Source organism: Copadichromis virginalis, linkage group LG12 (assembly GCF_057382275.1).
Source record: "Copadichromis virginalis isolate Kocher_CV1m ecotype Utaka linkage group LG12, C_Virginalis_male_GT1.1, whole genome shotgun sequence".
In the NCBI taxonomy this organism is placed as follows: Eukaryota; Metazoa; Chordata; class Actinopteri; order Cichliformes; family Cichlidae; genus Copadichromis; species Copadichromis virginalis.
Window position 1 is genome coordinate 34,389,106 of NC_140629.1, and position 21,865 is coordinate 34,410,970.

At 41.7% G+C, this 21,865-nt stretch overlaps 1 protein-coding gene across 2 annotated transcripts in view; it reads left to right on the forward strand.

Annotated features, from left to right (window-relative positions):
* The first annotated feature begins 14,639 nt into the window (after window positions 1-14,639).
* The window catches only part of znrf3 (zinc and ring finger 3), a 70,374-nt gene continuing 63,148 nt past the window's right edge, over window positions 14,640-21,865 (forward strand). For both annotated transcript variants that reach the window (XM_085476214.1, XM_085476215.1), the window contains exon 1: window positions 14,640-15,088. In XM_085476214.1, the coding sequence (XP_085332340.1) occupies window positions 14,858-15,088 (231 nt within the window). In that variant the 5' untranslated portion in view covers window positions 14,640-14,857. The remainder of the gene's footprint in view (window positions 15,089-21,865) is intronic.

Genomic DNA, 21,865 nt, shown 5'->3' on the forward strand with positions numbered 1-21,865 from the left:
AAGTGCTGATGCCAAACTTGTCAATGCTTAGAAATGGTAGTATTTTCTGATTTTTTTTTATTCTTGTTCACCGATGGTGGAAATATGTCATCTGTTTTTTTTAAAACAGTGTTAACAACATATTTAATGTTAGTTTATATACTGTGTTTATTTGCTCATAAAAAACGTTTTATTGTAGGACTGAGTATTAAAGTTGTATTATAGCCCTGACCTACTTTAGTTTTCTGGGAGAAATTAATCTTCATTGGAAAGAAGACGAATTGTTTGAATCTGCTGCAGAGCACGCAAGCTTGTGAAGAAATGTCAGGTTTGTTAAGTGAAACGTTCCATTGTTTTACATTCTAATAATGTGTTAAAGTGTTGAGAAACTATATTATAAGTGTTAGCACAACTCTAACTGACTGACATTATTGGCTGCTTTAAATCATTGGTTACACAACCAGGATTCAGATAATCTTCCTTGGAGGCCCGGAGAGGGACCGTGTGCAGAGTTAAACCTATGTATAGTCCGCCTTGTCGCTAGACTCGGCTCAGCCAGTACTTAAACACAAACACAAATGCAAACAGTGATAGACTCACAAACTCAGAAGTGGGGATCCTCCCTGGAGTTCAGTGTTGGAGTCTGTGATTAAGGTGGGCGGATCCACAAAACCACAGTTTAAAATGAAAGAATCCCAAAATCATCAAAAAGGGTGTATGAATCACATCTATTTCTTCCAGATGGAGACATACTGTAACTGTGATACAAGATATAATCAGGCCTTTTAAATTAAAGTTGTAGCCTGCTGTATCCACACTGTTGTGCCAAAGGAGGACATACTTACTATTCTGTTTGAGTACACTGTGGTATGTCAACCACCCACAACTTGCATGTTTGCCTCTGTGTTCTTCACTTGGCCAAGTCTCTTCCAAGAAAGAAAATGACAATGAATAAGCTTGATTTGAATTACTACTGAAACAATAAGTTTAAAGTGAAGCAAATATGTTCTTCCTTTTATAACCTACCCATGGATTTGATACTGGTTATGTAACTCTTATGCTAGTAAAGAGGTAATTAAAGTAATTACATTTTATGCCGCCTACATTTCATCTACGTGTGCAGTTAAATATTTTGTGTGTTTCCATGAATGTGAATTTAGCACTAAGGTGGGCCATTATGCTCTCCAAAATGACCGGAATTGATCACTATTGAAATAACTTTATAACTTAGATTTGATGGCTAGTCTGGCGATCTGTATTGTTGACTCTGAAGACAGGCAAAATGAAGAAATGTGCATGCCAGCTTTAAATAACTACTGCTCGTGGCTTTGTTTGCTGTCAGCTGCACCAGTTCTATCCTACCCTGCACTCCACATCGTTTTTTCTTCATTACAATCTTAATTAAAAACAATATTACTAGATTAAAGTACGTGTCAGCACTCATGATTCAATTAAGAACAAAATACTAATACGTGTTTAATTAGAGGCTGTTATCAACTTAGCATCAGTTGTTTTTCTTTTCCAGGAAAGGCCTGGTCTGTACAGTGAAGGCTAAGCATGCAGAGTAAACAGCAACACCCGTGTGTGCTCATCAGGGCGGCCGCTCTTGTAAATGGTGGTGGTATGGGGCAAAGCCGAGGTGAACAATGGAGGTGAGTGGGGTTACACCCTGGGACCACAGCCAGCTGCAGAGGGAGGTGGGTCAATGTGTCTGCAAATACCTCCTTCCCACTGCACATCTCGCTCCCTGTCCACACCCACCAGGGTGTTTGTCTGGCCTGGAGGTTTCCCACACCCTCCACCTCCTGCTCTCATCTCCTCTTTCTCTGTGTTTTTTCTCCTGTCTGTTTCTCTTCTTAAATAAACAGGATGCTAAATATTTATTTAGCATGCATTTTTTTCATATCTTTTTACATCAAGGTGTTATTTTAACTTCATCTTTTCACAACACTTAGGTCTGTGTTGGCGAGAAAGCTTTTGCAACTCTGCTAATGCAGAACTGTTGACTCACTGCAGGGTTATTCCACTTCTACACTAATGCTGCACTAACACATCATCCAGCAGCTCATTCAGTCCTTTGAGACAGTAAAGTTACTAGCAGGTGGTTGTGCATCTGAGTTCACGTACCTGTTTGCTGGCCTGTCTACAGATAAGGCTTATAAGACTTTGCATATGTGACAGTTAAGACTAGAGGGACACTACAAGTTTTGAGCAGTACACACATGGCCTCACCTTTGGTTCAAAGAAACCATGTTTCTCTTTGATGCATCACAAGTTGGGGTTTTTTGCATTGAAGAATTAGGAGATATCACAGGAAACAGTAAAACTGAATGCATCTTTTATCATTTTTCCTAAATCCAGCATGTAACCTTGTTGGTCTATAATTGTCTTAGAGTCTCTGGGAGCACTTTGTTCACCCAGATAAGCCATGCTTTGTTAGTGCAGAGGCTGACATAGCGCGCTTTTTGTTTGATGGGCCACATTTACTCTGGTCTCATTGTACTGCCAGACAGACGACAACAACAACACTTTTGCCAGTAACAACACAGTAATGTTCAGATACAGAAGAAGACGATCTTGCAGGAACCTCATGATAACCTGAAACCACCCCTTTTGGAGGCGTTAATATATGGAGTTATAGTGCTCTGTTGCTGTGCAGCCACCTCAGCTGTTATTATGTTTAAGAACAAGATTAAATGGTTTTGCACTTGTGGTTGAAATCAACTTCCTGACCATTTATGTGTCAACTGAAGTATCTTAAGTCCCCTGAAGACTGTTGTACAATTAAACTGGCAACAATGTGCTAACTTACTTCACCAAAGAGACATAAAGTAGAGTGAATGAAATTAGAGTGCCACATAAAGTAGATTATAATTAGAAGGAAAAACTATTACAAATTCCTTGTATGTACACATTCAGCACTAACATGCATGAGTCGGTCTGTACTTGGACAGATCTGATGGATTGGCTCCACTATGATGCAACCCAGAAGCAAGAAGGAAAACGTCTGTCCTCAACATGATGAAATCTGTCTTAATCTTGCATTAATCATAACCTAGGCCATTGGTCATGACTGTCACTTCCTCTCTGCCTAGTCAGATATGTGTGTTGCACACATCCTATAGTGGCAATGTTTTTAAGGAGTAATATTCATTTTTATATAACATGTCACGCTAATACCCCGGCTGAAGTTTGCTCATGGAGAAGTCATGTGTGCTACTGCCCCCTGGTGTTTGTAACAGTACATTGCAACCATCTTTGAGTTGAGCTATTTTCAATGGAAGGCGGAAAAAAACGTTTGAAAGTAGCTACATCTTTATTTTATAATCCCATCTCTCTTTTTTTGTCTCTGGTGTTTCATTCAGCCAGAGGGAAGAGACAAACCAGTTCAATTCAATTCCTCATAAGAGATTTTTTAAAAATACCTGTGTCTAATCTCCATGTGAAACAGTTAAGCCGTTCTTACCCCAGTTCTGCGTGTATTACTACAATTTTCTGGTGCATTTGTTACTTCTAGGATGGGCTATGGTAATTCCTTATTTTTATTTTCTGAAAGCTCCCTCAAAAATCTTCAGTTGATCCAAAATGTTGCAGATAGAGTACTAGCAAACTCGAGACTGCCTGAATACCTTGTCCTTATTATCCGCATCCCTATCACATTAGAGATCACATGGTATATTATACCGACTGAGCAATTTGCCAGAGTTTCCAAAAATACAATGGGAACTAGAATCTTCAGCCACAAGGCTCCTTTCCTGTGAAATCAGCTCCAAGCATGGATTCGGGGGAGAGACAGCCTCTTTACATTTAAGGGTACATTTAGGTTTCAGACTTTTCTTTTTGAAAACGATTATTATTTGATTTGGATCAGGTGATCTTGAGCCATCCCTGCTACAGGTCCAGGCTACTGAGGAAGCTCCCATGATGCAATGACCTCTTCTCTTTTTCACTACTGTAAGTAATCTAAACAACTCTCTCTCTCTCTTTTTATTGCTCATTGGTCTCTTTCTCCTCACATTCAAAACCTGTCACTACAGATGGCTGCCCCTACCCAAACCTGGTTCTGTTGGAGCACTGTACCGTCACCAAGAACTTTCTAACAGGGAATTCTTGCATTTGTCTCTAACACAGTATTACCTTACCCACATAAGGGAAACTGACCTGAATGCCACTTAGTGTTTCTTTAGTGACACGATCCACACTCCCAAGGCAACACAATTAATCCCCTTTTATGAGCTGGAGAGATGATTCAGTTGTTTATTTATGAGGAAAAAAATTAAAATTCACCACATCTCAAGCTGTAAATCCACCAAAACATGTGGTGGCTTAAAACAAATGGCACAGCTGACAAGGCTATGCCAAAATGCATGCTTAAACAATGCAAAACAATAGATATACAGTGGGGCAAAAAAAGTATTTAGTCAGCCACCGATTGTGCAAGTTTCCCCACTTAAAATGATGACAGAGGTCAGTAATTTGCACCAGAGGTACACTTCAACTGTGAGAGACAGAATGTGAAAAAAAAAAAATCCATGAATCCACATGGTAGGATTTGTAAAGAATTTATTCGTAAATCAGGGTGGAAAATAAGTATTTGGTCAATAACAAAAATACAACTCAATACTTTGTAACATAACCTTTGTTGGCAATAATAGAGGTCAAACGTTTACTATAGGTCTTTACCAGGTTTGCACACACAGTAGCTGGTATTTTGGCCCATTCCTCCATGCAGATCTTCTCGAGAGCAGTGATGTTTTGGGGCTGTCGCCGAGCAACACGGACTTTCAACTCCCGCCACAGATTTTCTATGGGGTTGAGGTCTGGAGACTGGCTAGGCCACTCCAGGACTTTCAAATGCTTCTTACGGAGCCACTCCTTTGTTGCCCGGGCGGTGTGTTGTGGATCATTGTCATGTTGGAAGACCCAGCCTCGTTTCATCTTCAAAGTTCTCACTGATGGAAGGAGGTTTTGGCTCAAAATCTCACGATACATGGCCCCATTCATTCTGTCCTCAACACGGATCAGTTGTCCTGTCCCCTTGGCAGAAAAACAGCCCCATAGCATGATGTTTCCACCCCCATGCTTCACAGTAGGTATGGTGTTCTTGGGATGCAACTCAGTATTCTTCTTCCTCCAAACACGACGAGTTGAGTTTATACCAAAAAGTTCTACTTTGGTTTCATCTGACCACATGACATTCTCCCAATCCTCTGCTGTATCATCCATGTGCTCTCTGGCAAACTTCAGACGGGCCTGGACATGCACTGGCTTCAGCAGCGGAACACGTCTGGATTTGATACCCTGCCGTTGTAGTGTGTTACTGATGGTGACCTTTGTTACTTTGGTCCCAGCTCTCTGCAGGTCATTCACCAGGTCCCCCCGTGTGGTTCTGGGATCTTTGCTCACCGTTCTCATGATCATTTTGACCCCACGGGATGAGATCTTGCGTGGAGCCCCAGATCGAGGGAGATTATCAGTGGTCTTGTATGTCTTCCATTTTCTGATGATTGCTCCCACAGTTGATTTTTTCACACCAAGCTGCTTGCCTATTGTAGATTCACTCTTCCCAGTCTGGTGCAGGTCTACAATACTTTTCCTGGTGTCCTTCGAAAGCTCTTTGGTCTTGGCCATGGCGGAGTTTGGAGTCTGACTGTTTGAGGCTGTGGACAGGTGTCTTTTATACAGATGATGAGTTCAAACAGGTGCCATTCATACAGGTAACGAGTGGGGGACAGAAAAGCTTCTTACAGAAGACGTTACAGGTCTGTGAGAGCCAGAGATTTTCCTTGTTTGAGGTGACCAAATACTTATTTTCCACCCTAATTTACGAATAAATTCTTTACAAATCCTACCATGTGGATTCATGGATTTTTTTTTCACATTCTGTCTCTCACAGTTGAAGTGTACCTCTGGTGCAAATTACTGACCTCTGTCATCATTTTAAGTGGGGGAACTTGCACAATCGGTGGCTGACTAAATACTTTTTTGCCCCACTGTACATATATATTGCATACATATGCAAAATGCAACATGTTTGTTTATGTATGCAAATCAAACAATTCTGGAGTTAGGACATGAGGTGAAAGCTGAGAAATGCTGAGAAATTATCTTTGTATTAAAAAATCCTCATTCTTCTTCTTCTTAGTGGTTCCCCCTTTAGGGGTCGCCACAGCTGCTAAATCCTCACTGGTGCAGAGTAATGGAAATGGGCTGACATTTATAGCCACAATGATCACTCAAAGCATTTTAGACTGAAAGACAAATTTAACCGTACATTCTTACAGGGTTTTATTCAGTACACCATATCTACCTCACATCCATGCCCAATTTATAATCACAAAATCCACACAGGCACAGGGAGAACATACAAATGCACCACAGAAAGGAAACCAGGAACATTCTTGGTTTGAGGTGACAGTGCTAACCACGGTACTACTGTGCAGGGTTGCCTTACATTTACCAGTAAGAAAAGCCTGTCAAATGCCTCTAAAGCAAAAAAAAAAAAAGATTCCTGTGGTCATGTGGTAGAATTTAAATAATTTTGATTGTTATAGTAGTTTTAGGTCATTTGTTTATAAAACAAACTTCTGTTTGCACTTAATGACTCAGTATCATAATTATTCCTGGTAGCTAGATAATGTCAGCACTCTGCACTCCCTGCTATCCAAATGGGATTGGAAGACCAGTAATGCGATTGAAAGCTACACAGCTGTTGCATGTGTTGCCATTATTTTTTCAAGTGCTGATTCCAAGGTCAAAGGTCAACCTTTAAATATAACCTTTGCAGTTGAAACGCATTTAAAGATAAAATAGACTTCAGAGGTTTGACCTACATGCGAGCTGAAAATCCATTTAAGTCTCAATGATTTCAACAGCGTGAGATAATAACTAAATTTCCTTCTGCTTCACACAAAGCTCTGATTTCCAAGCAAAATTGAATTTGTGTTTTACCAGCTACTAGTCTGAGCTGAAGTCCCTTTGATGTCTCCTTTAACTGGATCCTGTATGTGTGTGTGTCTATGAGCATATGTGCGTGAGTACCCATTACCACAAAATCAGCAGAAAACAAAATAAGTCTCACAGACATCAAAGAGACCCAGGAGGGAAGATGATCTGTTTTGAGTCATGGCAAACCACATTTCTCTCCCCGACCAGTTCTCCAGTCATCCCTCACTCCAACCACGATCCTTACATCTCTACTGCCACCCAACCACTGGGTGGCACATGCGGCAAAGTGTTGTAATATGTCAGCATGTCCTCTCACGCAAGATCCCTCCTTTCAAACCAGAATGAGTGATGTGCAGAACAGCTTTTCATTTGAGGATTTAGATGTTTGGGATTTGGCGATGCCTGTAGTCAGAAGCAACAAGAGAGCAATGAAATGGGAGTTTTGGGGGATTTGTTGAACCATCTGAGGGAGTGAAAGGGCCTTAATAAGGAAGAAGAGTGAGGAGATGGGGATAGGGGAGATGAATGAAGATGAGACAGAGATACTCAAAGATGGTAATTTTGTATCTGCAGTTTGGCAGCTTCAAACAGAATCTTTTCGGGTTTAGTGCTCAGTGGGATGTCAGTTAATGACGCTGCGCTGCCAATAAATACATTTAAAATATCGAAGAACAAATAAAGCAGTTAATTATAGAAAAGGATATTACAAAAAGATTTGTGTAGGCCCACAACTGTTTCTCAGTTTGGATGCATTAGTTGATTTTTTAAAATTTATTATCACTTTAACACATTGGGAATGTTGTCATTGCAAACAGTTCATTTGATGCTTTGTGATCCAAGTCACTGTGGGAGGTTTCTGTATTAAACAACAACAACAACAAAAAACCCTTCCTACCAGTGGGCTCCCAACTGCTTATACAAACACAGAAACCCAGCAGTCACTGCAAGCAGATGCGGTATTGGACGGTCTTCTGAAAAAAACAAAACAAAAATCCCTAAAACTGTTCTTTATCAACGCTTTTACAAATTGCCTCTATTGTGTTAACTATTGGCATTAACTGTAAAATAAGTTTACAATTATTTCAATTATCTTAGCTTAACATAAAGTCAGTAAACTAAAGGGAATAGAGAGAATGACTTGTCTAAATCAGCCAAAACCCACATTTATAGGTTCATAACATCATCATAACTAACACTTTATATTGCCTTTGTTTAAAATCTATTCAAGAAAACTTGTTTTTATCGTGCTGGACTGCATTTTTTTAGTGGGCATTTAAAGAACCAATATGAGTTTGTTGCAAATGCAACACTTCAGTAACTCCTAAAATTAAACTTCTGCACATCAATATTTTCTGAGAGAGACAATAAAAACAGCCCTTTTTCATTTATAATCATAGTAATAAAAAAAACAAACCCTGATGTTTACATCAAAGAAAACTCTTTCCCAATGTAGTTTTCTAAAGTGGAAGAAGTTACCTAAAAATGATTTTTGTGTCCACGCACATGCACGCCACTCTCCTGAGGGCTTCTCATCTGTCCCCTGTCTTGCTTCCTCTTCCACTTTCCTGCCACGTCGCCATCGGCCAAACCCCTCGCTCTTTTAATTTGTGCTCATGCACACATGGGTATTCACAGACGCGGACTAAAGCTTTCTTGGCTGCTGCCTCCAAGCACACTGTGCGCTGTCTATCTTGCGTGCTGCACAATATCGTTTATTATTTAGTAAATATTGATATCTATGACTAGCTAGTTTATTGTGATGGTGCTTTGTTTTCTCTATTATTATGTTGCTCTTTGTTGTTTGCTGTCTCCTCTGTTTGTTTTTTTTGTTTGTTTTTTTTTTTTCTCCATACAGGTGACCCAGGAGTTCTTTTTTTTTTCTCTCTCTCTTCCCCCCCCTTCTCACCGTCTCTTCTCCCCTTTGGTTTTCTTTCTTTCTCTCCCCCTCTTTCTCTCATTCATTCCCCCTGTCCTATTTATTAAAAAAAAAAAAAAAAAAAAAAAAAAATGACAAAGGATGAACTGAAGCTCTGCCATCACGTAATGTCGCATACTGCTGTTTCTGATGTCATTTAAAAAATAAAAATAAAAAATAAAATAAAAAATTTGTGCTCATTGATGAGATCAGTCACTTTTTCATTTTCTCAAAGCCACACTTTCTGATATATTGTGCTTCAAGTTTTCTTCAGATAAAGGCATGCCAACACATTGTTGTTTTTTCCTACATTGCTCACACTCCAATCAGTAGAATAGACATTTCCATGCCTGAATAAGCACTCTGCTTGCTGCTGTGTGTGGGCATTTGCATGTGTGTGTATACATATGAGAGAGATTCCTTCCATCCCTCCAGTAGTCCTTTAAGAACATGTTCCCACCTGTGTGAGTGTATCACCATTATATCCTCTCTATCCCCCATGTCTCAGAACAGATTATGAGCATTGAAGCTGACTGAAATTACTTTGAATTCTCCAAAGCCCCTAACCCCTGGGAACATACCTGTTCTTGCAAGCCTCAAATGTACAGGTGCCTCATTTCAAAAGACTACAGCCCTCCTCTCTTTTTCTCCCTCTCCCCTTTTCCTCTCTCATTTTCTCCCTCCACCCTTACGGCTGCAACTTTACCCCTCCATTGAACTAGTGGCCTATTGAAATACCTCCTCTGGTCTAGTCTGCACTTCAAAGTCGACTTTCACCCTGCAGCCAAATCCAAGGAGGCGGCCCGGTCAGGAATGAGTCCATCCCTCTGAATAATTAGGACTTCAAAGTCTGTAATATTTAGTTATGACCTGTTTGAAAACTGGAGAACCCCTTTAAAAAAATATGTGATTGATGCTGTCGTTTGTCCACAAGCTGACTGTTACTGTCTGACCAAAACTACTCACAACTTTAGTTAGATTAAGTTATCCTTTGAATTGTAAACACTTAACCTCTTTAAGCACACACGTAGTACAGTAATGGTAGTAATAGCAACTCAGTAGTTTACTTAATATTAAGCAGTTAATTGAAATTTAGGACAGTCTGAATGTTTGTTTCTGCATTTATTGTTACATTATGGCATAGTAGCCCTTACTTTTTCACATTATGAGAGCACTGTATAGTGGATAAAGTTTTTTAGGGTACATCTTCTCAACTTCAGCAGCAACTCTTTGTTTAGACACGGTCAAAACAACCTGCTGTCTTTCAAACTGAGCATCAGAAGGTGGAAGGCAGGTGATCTGTGTTCCCTTGAGTGAGGTATGGGCTGAGATTTGGGCCAATTTCCTGATTCTACCATACCGATGTGCATTAAAATTTCTGAGCAAACTGGTTAAATCTATGAATAATTGAGCCAGTTCTGGAAGCAAAGGTGGGTCCAACCTGGTATTAGCAAGGTGGACCTAATAAAGTGACCAGTGAATGTATAGTCTTGTAATTGGATAAATTGGTAGTGGATGAGTTTAATTTCAATTTAATTTCAATTTTATTTATATAGCGCCAAATCACAACAACAGTTACTTCAAAGCGACTCAAGTTTTTCTCACTATTTTGTAAATAGGAAATAATTTCAGGCATAGTCTCTAATTTGTGTTCGTTGTGTTATTTAAAATAGTAACATAGACAAACTTCAGACAGGAGTACCCAGAGATTGCACTCAAAACCTCACTAGTAACCATGTAAAGCATCTTAAGGCCTGAGAAGAAATCGACCCCAGTGAGTACATAATATTTGTTGTAATCTAAGAGACTATTTTCAACAAAATACAGTCCTTTCTTGTCCTTTTTTGTTAGCTGTTCCGGCACCTACACTACCTCTGGAAAGACACACAAAAGCCTCTGCCTCGTGAAATAAATTGGTGTAAATCTCCAGTGAATCCTCAGTGTCTCCGTGGCATTTTGAGAATTAGGCTGCCCATGTATCACCAAAGACAGAGATTAGCCTACAGAAGGCGAGCCACCTTTCCACATAGCTCTTATTACCTTTTATCCTCTGGTTTCACAATAAAAGTCAGACTGTAAGTCTACAAGAAAATGACCTTACGTGTTACTGGTTGTATGAAATCAGTATTTTCTTTATGGTGTCAGTTGCTCAACTTAAAATGTGTTTTAACACAGAATAATGTTTTTTGTGAAATGTAGTCCTTATTGGACTTAAAAAAAAAAAAAAGAAGATGAAGAAAAGCAGCATTTTCTTATGTTGGGGCTACTCAGACCTAATCCTCACTCAAAACACCAAGATGGCGGCTGGCGATTGTCTGTCTTTTATGTACAGTCTATGTTTAAATCGTATTAGTGAGGGGCCTGAGCATATGTGTCATGATCCCCAAAGAAGGACCTCTTGGCATTGTTGCATTATTTCCACATTGCCACTTTAACTTCATCATGAAACCTCATTTGTTTTGGCAAGCAGTCCATAAATAATGTTTTCAAAGGACTCAAAGGAGTCTCCATCATCCCACCCTCGGTGCTGGTATTTTTCCCCAACTGTCCCCTCAACTTATAATTCGTTGCAGATCGTTTCATGAGAGTTTCCCACTGTGGTTTGTTCAGTGACATCATTGCAAACATGCAGCATACTGCGAGCCTGTTGGAGTCAGTAGTCATCCTCGTACTGGGGAAATCATAATCTGGGGGGCAGTGGGGCCCCCTAATTGCTTTGTGTAATAATACACTGCAGCGATGCACTCTTCTGGGATCCATGAATGTAAATGCTCCCCCTCCTCATCATCTCCTTTCTTCATTAAAACATAACGTCAGCACTGTACCAACAAAGGGACAATTCACAGAGGCTGGAAGCCTGGTGCATGTGCACAAATGTTCCCTTTGGGTATTATTAGTAACCCGTGCTCTTGTGTATTTCATATTTATTTATTTATCCAGCCAAGTCAATTAAAGCCAAATTCTTATCAACAATGGCATGCTTGCAGGGGGGGGAGTGGATGGGAAAACTAAGCTGTACAAAATAAACAACAGTTGTTCTTTTGCATCGGTGTTGATATAAAAAAATACAGTCTTCATGAATTACATTATGTGTATGACACTGACATTTATCCCAAAAAATGCACATCTGCGTTGTGTAAAATTGGGCAGCATCAAAAGAATGCAAAATAAATGGAGAAAATCAATCATTATTTATTTATATTTATGATCAACAGAGTAAATATTTAGTCTGACAATGCTGCAAGCATTTCCAAAACCCCCAAATGAGGTGGACTTACAGTTCAAAAATCACCAGCCCTCCCCCCCCAAAGCATCAAATCCTTAAAATGTTAATTACAGTCAAAACACTTTCTTCAGCTTCAGTTTTGTTTACACCACAGAGTCAGAAGAGGAGAAGATAAAGAGTGTTTGAAAAGACAAGAGAGGAAAGTGCTGTGTGGCTTTGTAATTTCACATGAAACATCTTAAATCAGCCGAAGGATCCCACAGAAATCCCCCAACTGAATAGCTCACAGAGAGAGATGGGACAGTAATGCACAGAGCTGAGCCAGCCATCACTACTCAGAGCCGTTCTCATCCTCAGCACTCACTCAGCCTAAACAAGCAGACAGCTGATTCTTCTCAGGGTGGCCCGAGTTTAGACACTGGTGCAGATAGACCGGAGCGTCAGGAGAGGATCCGCAGCTGCTGCCGAATCTACGAAATGTGACAATTTTTCCGCATACCGCTGAAGCAATAATCAATTTAACAAATTCAGACTATCGACCGTATATCCTTTAAATATTCTGGAAGATAAAATCTAAATGACAGGAAACTAAAAATGGAGTTTAAGCATTAAAAATTTGCTGTGGATTGAAATCTTACAGCATCCAGCAGAGGGCAGACTTGCAATAAAAGAGGAATAAGCCCTTTAGTGAGTAATTGGATCACTGTAACTCTTCTCCTAATGCATTTTGTGGTCCTTTAGTAAGCTGATAAGGTAAATCTAATTTAATTTTGATCATTATGCCTGCAGGCAGTGCTTTCAAATTCCCATCAGTTATGTATTTATTCGATCAAATGTGCCCGAGTTTCATTTCTGTTTAAGAGTGAGAGAAAAAGGAGAGTGTCACAAGGCAAATACGGCACATGTGGTGTGGATCAGGATTCATAAAACTGAGGGGTGTCCAATCTGATCTGTAAATTATTGTCATGCTGAAGGCGCTGAAGAACTTCTTAAGTCTTGGCTTTGAATTGCCACCCCCACACCCTCCTCTCCCCTCCTTTCTTTTTTTTTTTTTTGGAGTCCAAACACATGTTGACCATCACGCTTTCCTTTCTTTCTTCCACAGGCGACTGCATTCTTGACCTGAAAAGTCCTCACAGTTGGTTTTCATAATCACACTGCCACACAGCTGACAGCAAGATGAAACCTTGTTTTCTACGCTTTTTGGGATATTAATCACTGTGCAGAGCTCTTACATTTTCTGCAAGAGGCCAGTGTGGTGAAACTACTGCAGACTAGTCTCTCCAGAGCAGAATCAGTCTTTTTTCATTATTGTTCTTTAATATTTTGAGAGGAGAAAAAAAATGGGCTAGCTTTCTGCTTCAAATATGAGGGAGCTTTACTAGACTATATTTTTTCTCGCAGCCTACATTAAAGACAGAACAATGCACGCACAGTACCATCATCACTTGCATGGTACCATGAGTGCTTTTCATGAATTGTTCAATTGCACAAAGATTCAAATTATGTTTTTTTTTTCCCTTCTAAGAATAAAAAGATTCTTATTCTCAGACACATAATGAAGCCTCACGGGCAGTGAAAGAAAAGGCAGCAGGCTGAAGATGTTCCCCAGGAGCTGGGCTGCAGGGAAATTTCACAATAGACCCTTTATTCCAGAGAGTGACTGAGTAATAATTCTTCTGCAGTAAATAACAGCAACAGTTTGTATAAAAGAGAAGTGCAGTGGACACATTTTAAAGATTAGGTTACAAAACCGACCTTTCTTAATAAATGCACAATGTATCATAAAGGCTGAATCACTACTGTAGCTTTTTTACAAAAGTCAAAATACAAAAACCACCACTTTTAAGACTGGTGCACAGTTAAATGAGTTCAAGTGAGCTGCAATGAGATGAGCTGTTCATGAAAGGTTTGGATAGATAGCTATATCAAGCTAGCTTCCATATAGGTACTTCATAAAATACTATGTATATTTTTATTCAAATTTCCTTATATTTGATTGATCTGAAGCTAAAAAGTGACGGCAGACTTACTTTGGGCGTCATACTGAGAAACTACTTCTTATTAACAAACACTGTTACCTGTAAGGTAAGCGCATTTGAACATAATTGGAAAATTAGCCCTGTTAAATCACGAAGCGTCCTGAAGAGGGTAGTGTTTGTTTTAAGGTGGCACGACGGCTGAAAACTGATTTAACCGAGGACTCCGAACTAAGAAAAACGCCACCGGGCAGCCACGGAATGCTAATGGGAATAAATATACGGACTGTAATTCGTATTTAACTCGAGTGACTCAAATAACTTTGAAATTTAACCTGAAACAACAACAAGTGCCTCTTTCAGTGCGCAGTGAAGTCAATGGTGCCTCCTTAACAGAGTGCTGGCACTTCGGAAAGGGGAGTGCAAAGGAGAGGGTCAGAACGAGTGGTGGGTGGGGATAGAGCCCTTTTGGGAGAGAGAAAGAAAAAACTAAAAAAAAAAAAAATCACGTGTTTAGAGATCAAAGGAGATCCGCTTTGTAGAGGAGGAGGAGGAGGGTGAGAAAAAAGAGGGAGAGAGAGGGAGGGAGCGAGAGAGCAAGGGAGAGAGGCAGCGTTTGCAGGCAATGTAATTGACAAGGCTCGCAGTGGTGAAATAAACACGCTTCAGCCAAGGCTCAGTTTTTTATTGCACAATTTTGACTCTTGACGCATCGCCCGCACAGCGCACAGACCTGATTTCGATTATTTTCACCCGATTAATTCATCCGTGTGAAATTATGTCCCGATCGGCGCAGATCCAGCCGGCAAGATGATGATTTTACCAAGGAGAGGCTCAGATCGTGTGCCCGACTCGGTGGTCTTGGTGATCTTGGTGGTCGCCGCTTCTCTTGGTACCGTCTTCGCCAAGGATACAGCCTTTGTGGAAGTGGTTCTGTTCGAGTCCAGTCCCAATGGAGATTATACTACTTACACGACTGGCTTGCAAGGACGGTTCTCCAAAGCAGGAGCCACTATCAGCGCGGAGGGGGAGATCGTTCAAGTACGTGCAAAGTGTCCTTTTTCTTACTGGGGGGGGATGACAAGCGGCGGTCCCGAGCAACGCTACCGGGACCCGGGCTGTAATTTAACCAAGCTGCCCTCCTAGAAACTTTTTCCGCTGGGACTTAGGGGTGCTGACAAGAGTTGTACATGGTGTGTGTGTGTGTGCGGGCAGTGTGTGTGAGGATGGTAACGAAGCTTGCAAGCATATGCGGTCACAAGATGGCTCCTATCTTGTGGAATTCATTCACAGGGAAAACATGCTCTTGCAAGTTATTTTGTTGATGTCTGGAGCTCACTTGAACGCGCCTTACATTCAGTCGCTCTCACTCTGAAACACACGCATTTCGGAGCAGTTTTCTTAAATAGCTACAACCCTACCACCGCCTCCACAAAGTTTGCAAACTCGTAGCGAGCAGGCGTTACGCATTTCGCAAGGGCCACTATTAAAACACTACGAAGCCACTATTTGTGCGTATTTAGCACTTTGTCCGTGTCAGAGCTGAGCCGCGTTTTTATATTAGCTTTAAAACCACCCAAAGCAAGTTTTAATAGTGGAATAGGTCTGCTTTTATTGACCGGACCAACGTGTAAAATAACCCCACGTCCCGCCGTGGTGCAGCCGTCACCACTACATTTGTAGTGGCACGTTTTTGGATAAGGCTCACTTGTAACTATTTCAAGGCTCCGGAAACACAAATAAATAAGAATAGAGTGCGTAGTAGTCGTGGAAGAAGCATCCCGGTTCCATCTTTAATTTCCTGGCCTCAGACATGACAAGTGCACTTGGCTGGAGCTGGCTATGCTTGGACCAACTCTGTGTGGGAGTCGCTAAAATATGAAGCTTCTCTTAAGTGCCAGAAGGATGTATTTGATGTTTTATTATTCTTGCCTAATGTGCTTGGACACTGTTTTTAAGAGTTTGGGTTCTGGTTATGTGCAAAAGCTTTGATGTTTAATGTTATATTTCCTAACCTCTAACATGTCCTGGATCAGGGGGTGCACAGCTCTTTGTGGGCGATTCAAAGCCACTCAAATGTAAAGCAGTTTTTGAATGGCCTGTGTCCTCTCTTTGAAGCTTGATGCAGTAACTGGGAGATGTTTGTAAAAGCCAGAGTGCAGCAAATGCCCCCATATGAAGGCAATGTGCATAAAGTTTGTCAGCAGTTGCATTGTGATCAGAGACATCATTTCAATATGGGTGTCAGTGAGCTCATCAGTAACCCGGAAGCCACAGCAATAATCATTCCTGACCATTTGTTTTTGCAGGGTATAGGACAGGTCGTGGTGGATCTGAGGCTTAATCAGGTTCAGCCTCAGTTGTGTTGTTGCATTGCCATCATGCTCTCCAGTCAGCCAGACAGCTAGTAGCACCCTGCAGCCATCCCTCACTTCTCTGCAACAGTGTAGTCAGCTACTCTGCAGCATCTTTTGAGTGCACATTTTTGCTTCCCCCCCCTAAAAAAAAAACATAGGCTCTTATTTTGAAATAAACACGATATGTGGAGATCAAAGGCAGGGATACTCAGCACACAAATGGGCCCTGTTTATACACAGTGATGGCCATTTGGCGCCACTCGGTAACCACACAGAATTGTCGGACCTCAGCTTTACATTGAAAACCACATCTATTTAGGTTTGCTTTCTTTGCTAACATGGCCTCTGACCACTTAGAGACAGCTTATATTTTGTCAGGCTATAATGAGGGGCAGTTTGTCCGGCCCGAGCACGTCTTGAATTTCCTATTTTACCAAAGATTTATGTAAGTTGAAACTGACAATGAATGACAATCATACATCGTGAGGAGTATAATTTAAAACTAGTATCCAATTTCCTACTTTTGAATTCTATACTTGTAAAATAACATTGCAGGAATGTGTTGGGAAATTTCTGTGGTGTTGTTTTACACTGGAATTGGGTTAAACTCAAATATTTAGGTTCTTGTCTCTGGTGATGTCGGCAGCCGTTGCACTTGTCCACTTTCAAGGCTTTCGAGTTCAGCGAATAAGAAGCTCGCTTAAGTCTTCCTGAGGTTTGTGGAGCCCTCTGGTCCTCTGTTTGATCAGAACCCTGAGGGGTTTGCGCTACCTTAATTGTGTGTGTATAATAGCGGTCAGACCTCAGCAGGTATGGGTTCAGATTCCGGGGAAAAGTGGGGGGGCCTTGGCAACACTCTTGAGCAAAGACCCAACCGCGATCACCACTCGTACGCTCCGGACTCTCGTTTTGCTAATTCCCTAAAGCTAACACCCCCGCTGATCTGACTGAAGAGTGCAGAAAACAGTGGCACACGCTCCTGGGGCCAAAAATAATAAATTAAGTTAATTTGCTTCTTGCGCTCTTCTAAAAGGGGGGGAGGCTTGATGACGCATATCTGGCCACAGTGCCAAACCCCAGGCTTCCCAAGGCAGCTCCCTAATTGCTACAGTTCAGCTCCATAATAGCAAAGTAATCAATGTCTCCTTAAATCTGTGTGTGTGTGTGTGTGTGTGTGTCAACAGGCGTGACAACTTTAAGAGTGTATTTACAGCATCAACTCAACTTGGGTTCTAGGCAACCAGAGCACAGGTAGTTAATGGTTTTCACCTATTGTCCCAGATGAAAATACTTGCCTTATAGGCTACTATAATGAAGGAAAATGAGCAATTAATTAAATGGGGGAAAGCCCAATTTGGATCACCTGCGATTGAACTACTGAATATTCGATTTCTTGTTTTGCAGTCTTGCTGTACTTTTCCACGGGTTAGCGGCAGCTCAGACTTCGGTTAAACCTTTAATGCAGGGCATTGACGGCACAACCAAATCATTCCCTGGTTGATTCAAGTAGGTGCGTTTCTCACACTGGCAGCAGATCCTGCTTCTGCATTTACCGATAGTTTGATTTCAGAAGCCTAAACACTCAGTTAGGCTTCTCATCGCTGTGCTGTTTTCATTCTGATCGCTGTTGACAGCACTCGCACGGCATTTCTGATTAGAATGGATTTAATACGAAGGGAAACGCCATCTGCTGCTCATCACTCTTTATTGTCTCTCAAACGCCAAATCATCTTTCCTGTAGCGAGATGAGCTTCGATGCACTGCATGAGTTCACATCTGCCTCTGATTTCCAGCGGGCCCGTGCTGTCAGCATGTGAGTGAAGAGCTGAGGCAGGGACGTGGCAGGGGCATGCAGGGGACCAGATGGAACTCATAGTGTCATCGGCCAGAACCAGAGGGAATAACGTGGCTCTTGCCTGCTTTCTCTCAGAGGGGACACAGAGCATCCCCTGAATCCCACGTCCAGAAGCACCCAGAACCCCATTTGCCTTTGGGCTTCATCTCCATGCATATGAACACTGCGACTTCTTTCAAGGTGGCAGTTTTGGGGGGGGGGGGTTTGTTTTTTGTCTTGTGCAGGGGTAAAGTGGTGGTTTCAACGAAGACAACGATGAGCTTAAATACTGGAGCTCCTACCTTGGAGCTGGCAGGAGTTGTGTCGCGCTGCATTTAGACTATAATGAGAGCTTTAGTGGTTTAAGGAATCCAGCGCGCTTTCTCGCCACAGCCTGGAAACCCCAAGAGGCCATAATGGGCCGGTCCCAGACGGTAGGTGCCAGGGACCGGGCCACTCCCAGCGCCAAAGCAACAGTAGCAGTACACAAATGCTGGTTTAAAAGGTTAAAAGTGCTGCTCCCTACTTTTTTCCATTTATTGGCTTGGCGGTCGCAGCTGTATTTTAAGTGCTATCGTCTCTTAACCGCCACCCTGTTTCACTTTCATGTCCCAGCCAAAGTAATTTGAGGCTGCGTTTCTCCCCTTTTTGGAATAGAACAGACTAAACTGTTTTTCTCTTTCTCTTGCTTAACACCCCCCTCTTATATGCACAAACTCATCCCACACCTTTGCGCTGGTCTTTTTGATGCATCCGCTGACTTCGAGTTGAAGCTCAGGTGAACTGGGCTGATATTGAATTGCGCTGCCCCTGGATCTTAGTTTCAGACCGTTCCCCACCTCTGTGTCCCACTTATCCTTGCTCCAGTGGCAGCCTGATGATTAGGATACAGAAAGTCAGTTCATTCTTGAAATAAATCTCAGGGTTGCATTTACTTCCCTAAAGTCAAAACATAACTAAAAATTCCTTTATCGTCTAATGTCTTTAAATTTGGCTGAAAAACAGCTCAAATGATAGATTTCCATGTCCCCCCCCCCCCCCCCCAGTTATATTAAACAAGTTGCACTTCTGAGGACACCAACCTGCTAACATCTGACATTTTTACTTCCCAATTGCTTGATATAGCAAAACATTTCTGTCAGATCCAATAATAGTAATTTCAAAGAAGTGTGTGCCAAATGGTAATGATTACTTTTAGTCAATATTGAGATGTCTGTCAATCTTGAAATGCCTGACTTCCTGTTTTGATCACGTAGTACTTGTCCAAACTTCTTTCAACTCAGAAATGCTGCTTCTCCAACCCTCAACTGTTGTTTTTCTCACCTGCCGCTGGCTCTGTTGCTCTGTCTTATCTTCCTGCGCTTGCCTCTCCGAGCCTCACATTTCCACCGAATGCACAGCTCCACCTGGAACAAGTGCATGTTGGTACTGGTGGCCCCAGTAGCTATGTTAGTTTCCACTGGGCTGAATGGCTGAGCTTATCTTTGATGTTCAACTCCAAGAGAGATTAGCAGTCAGCGTGATGCTTGCGGCTGCCTCCTCTCCAGCATCCATCCTCTTCCAGAGTAACTTTGTTCACCCGAGTCAGTCCTCTCCTGACATGAGCTCAGACATGCAATCAATAGATTGCATGTCTGAGCTCACTTGTATGAAATTCTTGCATATGTCCTCTGTATTGCAGTTGAGTGATGAGGAAATATTTATTCATATTTCCCCCAAGGTTATGATTTTTCTTTGATGCTGCCTGTCTTAAGTGAGGGTTTTTCAACCCCACATTTGTGACAAGTTAAAGATGAAGAGAAGTCCTGAGTAGAGTTTTCACTTTCTGAATAACCCCTGGCGTGTTAGCCTGGTCTTTGATGAAATGGTGCTGAAAGGCCCAGTTCATCCTCTCTGCCCACATTTTTATCTACTGACACAGAGGGTCTCCAAAACAAAGGCTAAAGGGTCGAGGGTTATGAAATGACAATGCTCACAGTAGCTCATCCAGGCAGAGGCATGCTTTGTTGTCGGCAAGGAATGTGCTGACTAACTGTGGAAGGCCACAATGCCACTCGCCCCTTTTGTTGTACTTTTTTTTTTTTTTTTTTTTTTTTTTTTTGCCAGTGAAGGTAGCTGTGCAAAGAGTTTCACTCTTAGCCCTGCACTCCGTCTTCTTTTCATCCTTCCTAAGTATATTTACTGTCATTGTTCCCTCACTCGTCTTGTTTGTCTTTCATGAAAGGAGAAGTCTTATCTCAGATCTTTCCGACTCATCCAAGTTCAAGAACACCGGGTTCAAAGTTCTTTCTTTTGTGTACATCATTATATAATGACGAGCCTCATGTGTAAGAACAAAAACACTTGCACACAATGGTGCTATTAATATGTGAAGATCCTGCCCTTTTGTGATCCATAGTTCTGTCAGGACCTCTATAGTCTAAAGGAGATTGTTATTTCAATTTGCAGACATTTATATTTACCAACATGACTCCATTTATGGGAGGACAGAGCATACAGGGAACGCATAGGGTGGCGGAGCAGATGTCAAAGGCGACAGATATGAACCTGCTTAAGGCATTAAAAGGAGGTGCTGGGGTGCATGTGGGTTGCAATGTAGCTTGCAGATGCAAAGCAAAACAAACAGACAGAATGAAGCAAATAAATGCACCTTATGTGACATTTACCCACCGGGTGTATAGAAGGATATCAGCTGACTGTTCAGCTTATACAAGCTGACACTGAGATCAGCTGCTCTGACAGAGTTGCAGTTAAGCTCGACTTTGTGGCCTAGCTGAACTAACTCTGCTCGATTTTAATTTCTGTATGGTTCAGTGAAGCAGAAACATGTTTTGCGTGTCAGATCAACCTCGGTTTTTGCACCATATTAATGTTGTGAATGCTCCCCCTGACAGCCTGTATATGAGAAATTCTCCCCAAAGGTCATGTACAGGGGTGCCATATGGGGATAAATCCATTTCAGGTGGAAGCTCTGACCTCATTATGTTCATCTATACCCTCCCATCGTAGACCACTGTGAGGCTCCTTTTGTGTCTGCAGGTAGTTGTTCCAGTAATGAGGACGATGCAGGCTGTAACACAATGAGGTCAGAGGTATGATGGATTGGTCTCGCTTGGTCAGATGTGAACAAGCTGGGTTATCTGTGTAAAGTTTTTTTTCTGGCACAGCACTGCATGTCTCTTGGCTCTGCAATGAATATATCACTGCATTTTCCCACCTCCTCCTTTTCCTGTTGCTAAACATGCGCCTTGGATTCTGAAGTGAAAAATGGACTCTATTTTTATATTGTCCCTGTTTCATGGGGATTCTGAAGGTATTGGGGACACAGGGTTTTCTGCTATATGTTGCCTGTAATGTTTGCTGAAGGACTATCCCCAGGAAAACTCATTTTCATTTAAGATGAATCACTTTTTCTGTAGTTGTAAGAGTAAATTCTTTGCCAACGTAAAACAGATTTATCTCCTGAAATCCCAAAGGGTCAGGTGAATTTTTTCCATTTTATGAATCTGCAAATGTAGAATCTTCACTGACAAACTATGCCAATAAAAGCTCCTTGGTACAGCCTAGGGCCTCTGCTTCTTCTCTTCGATCCCTGCCGGCAGCTCAGGCCACGCAGCAGCTCTGTCC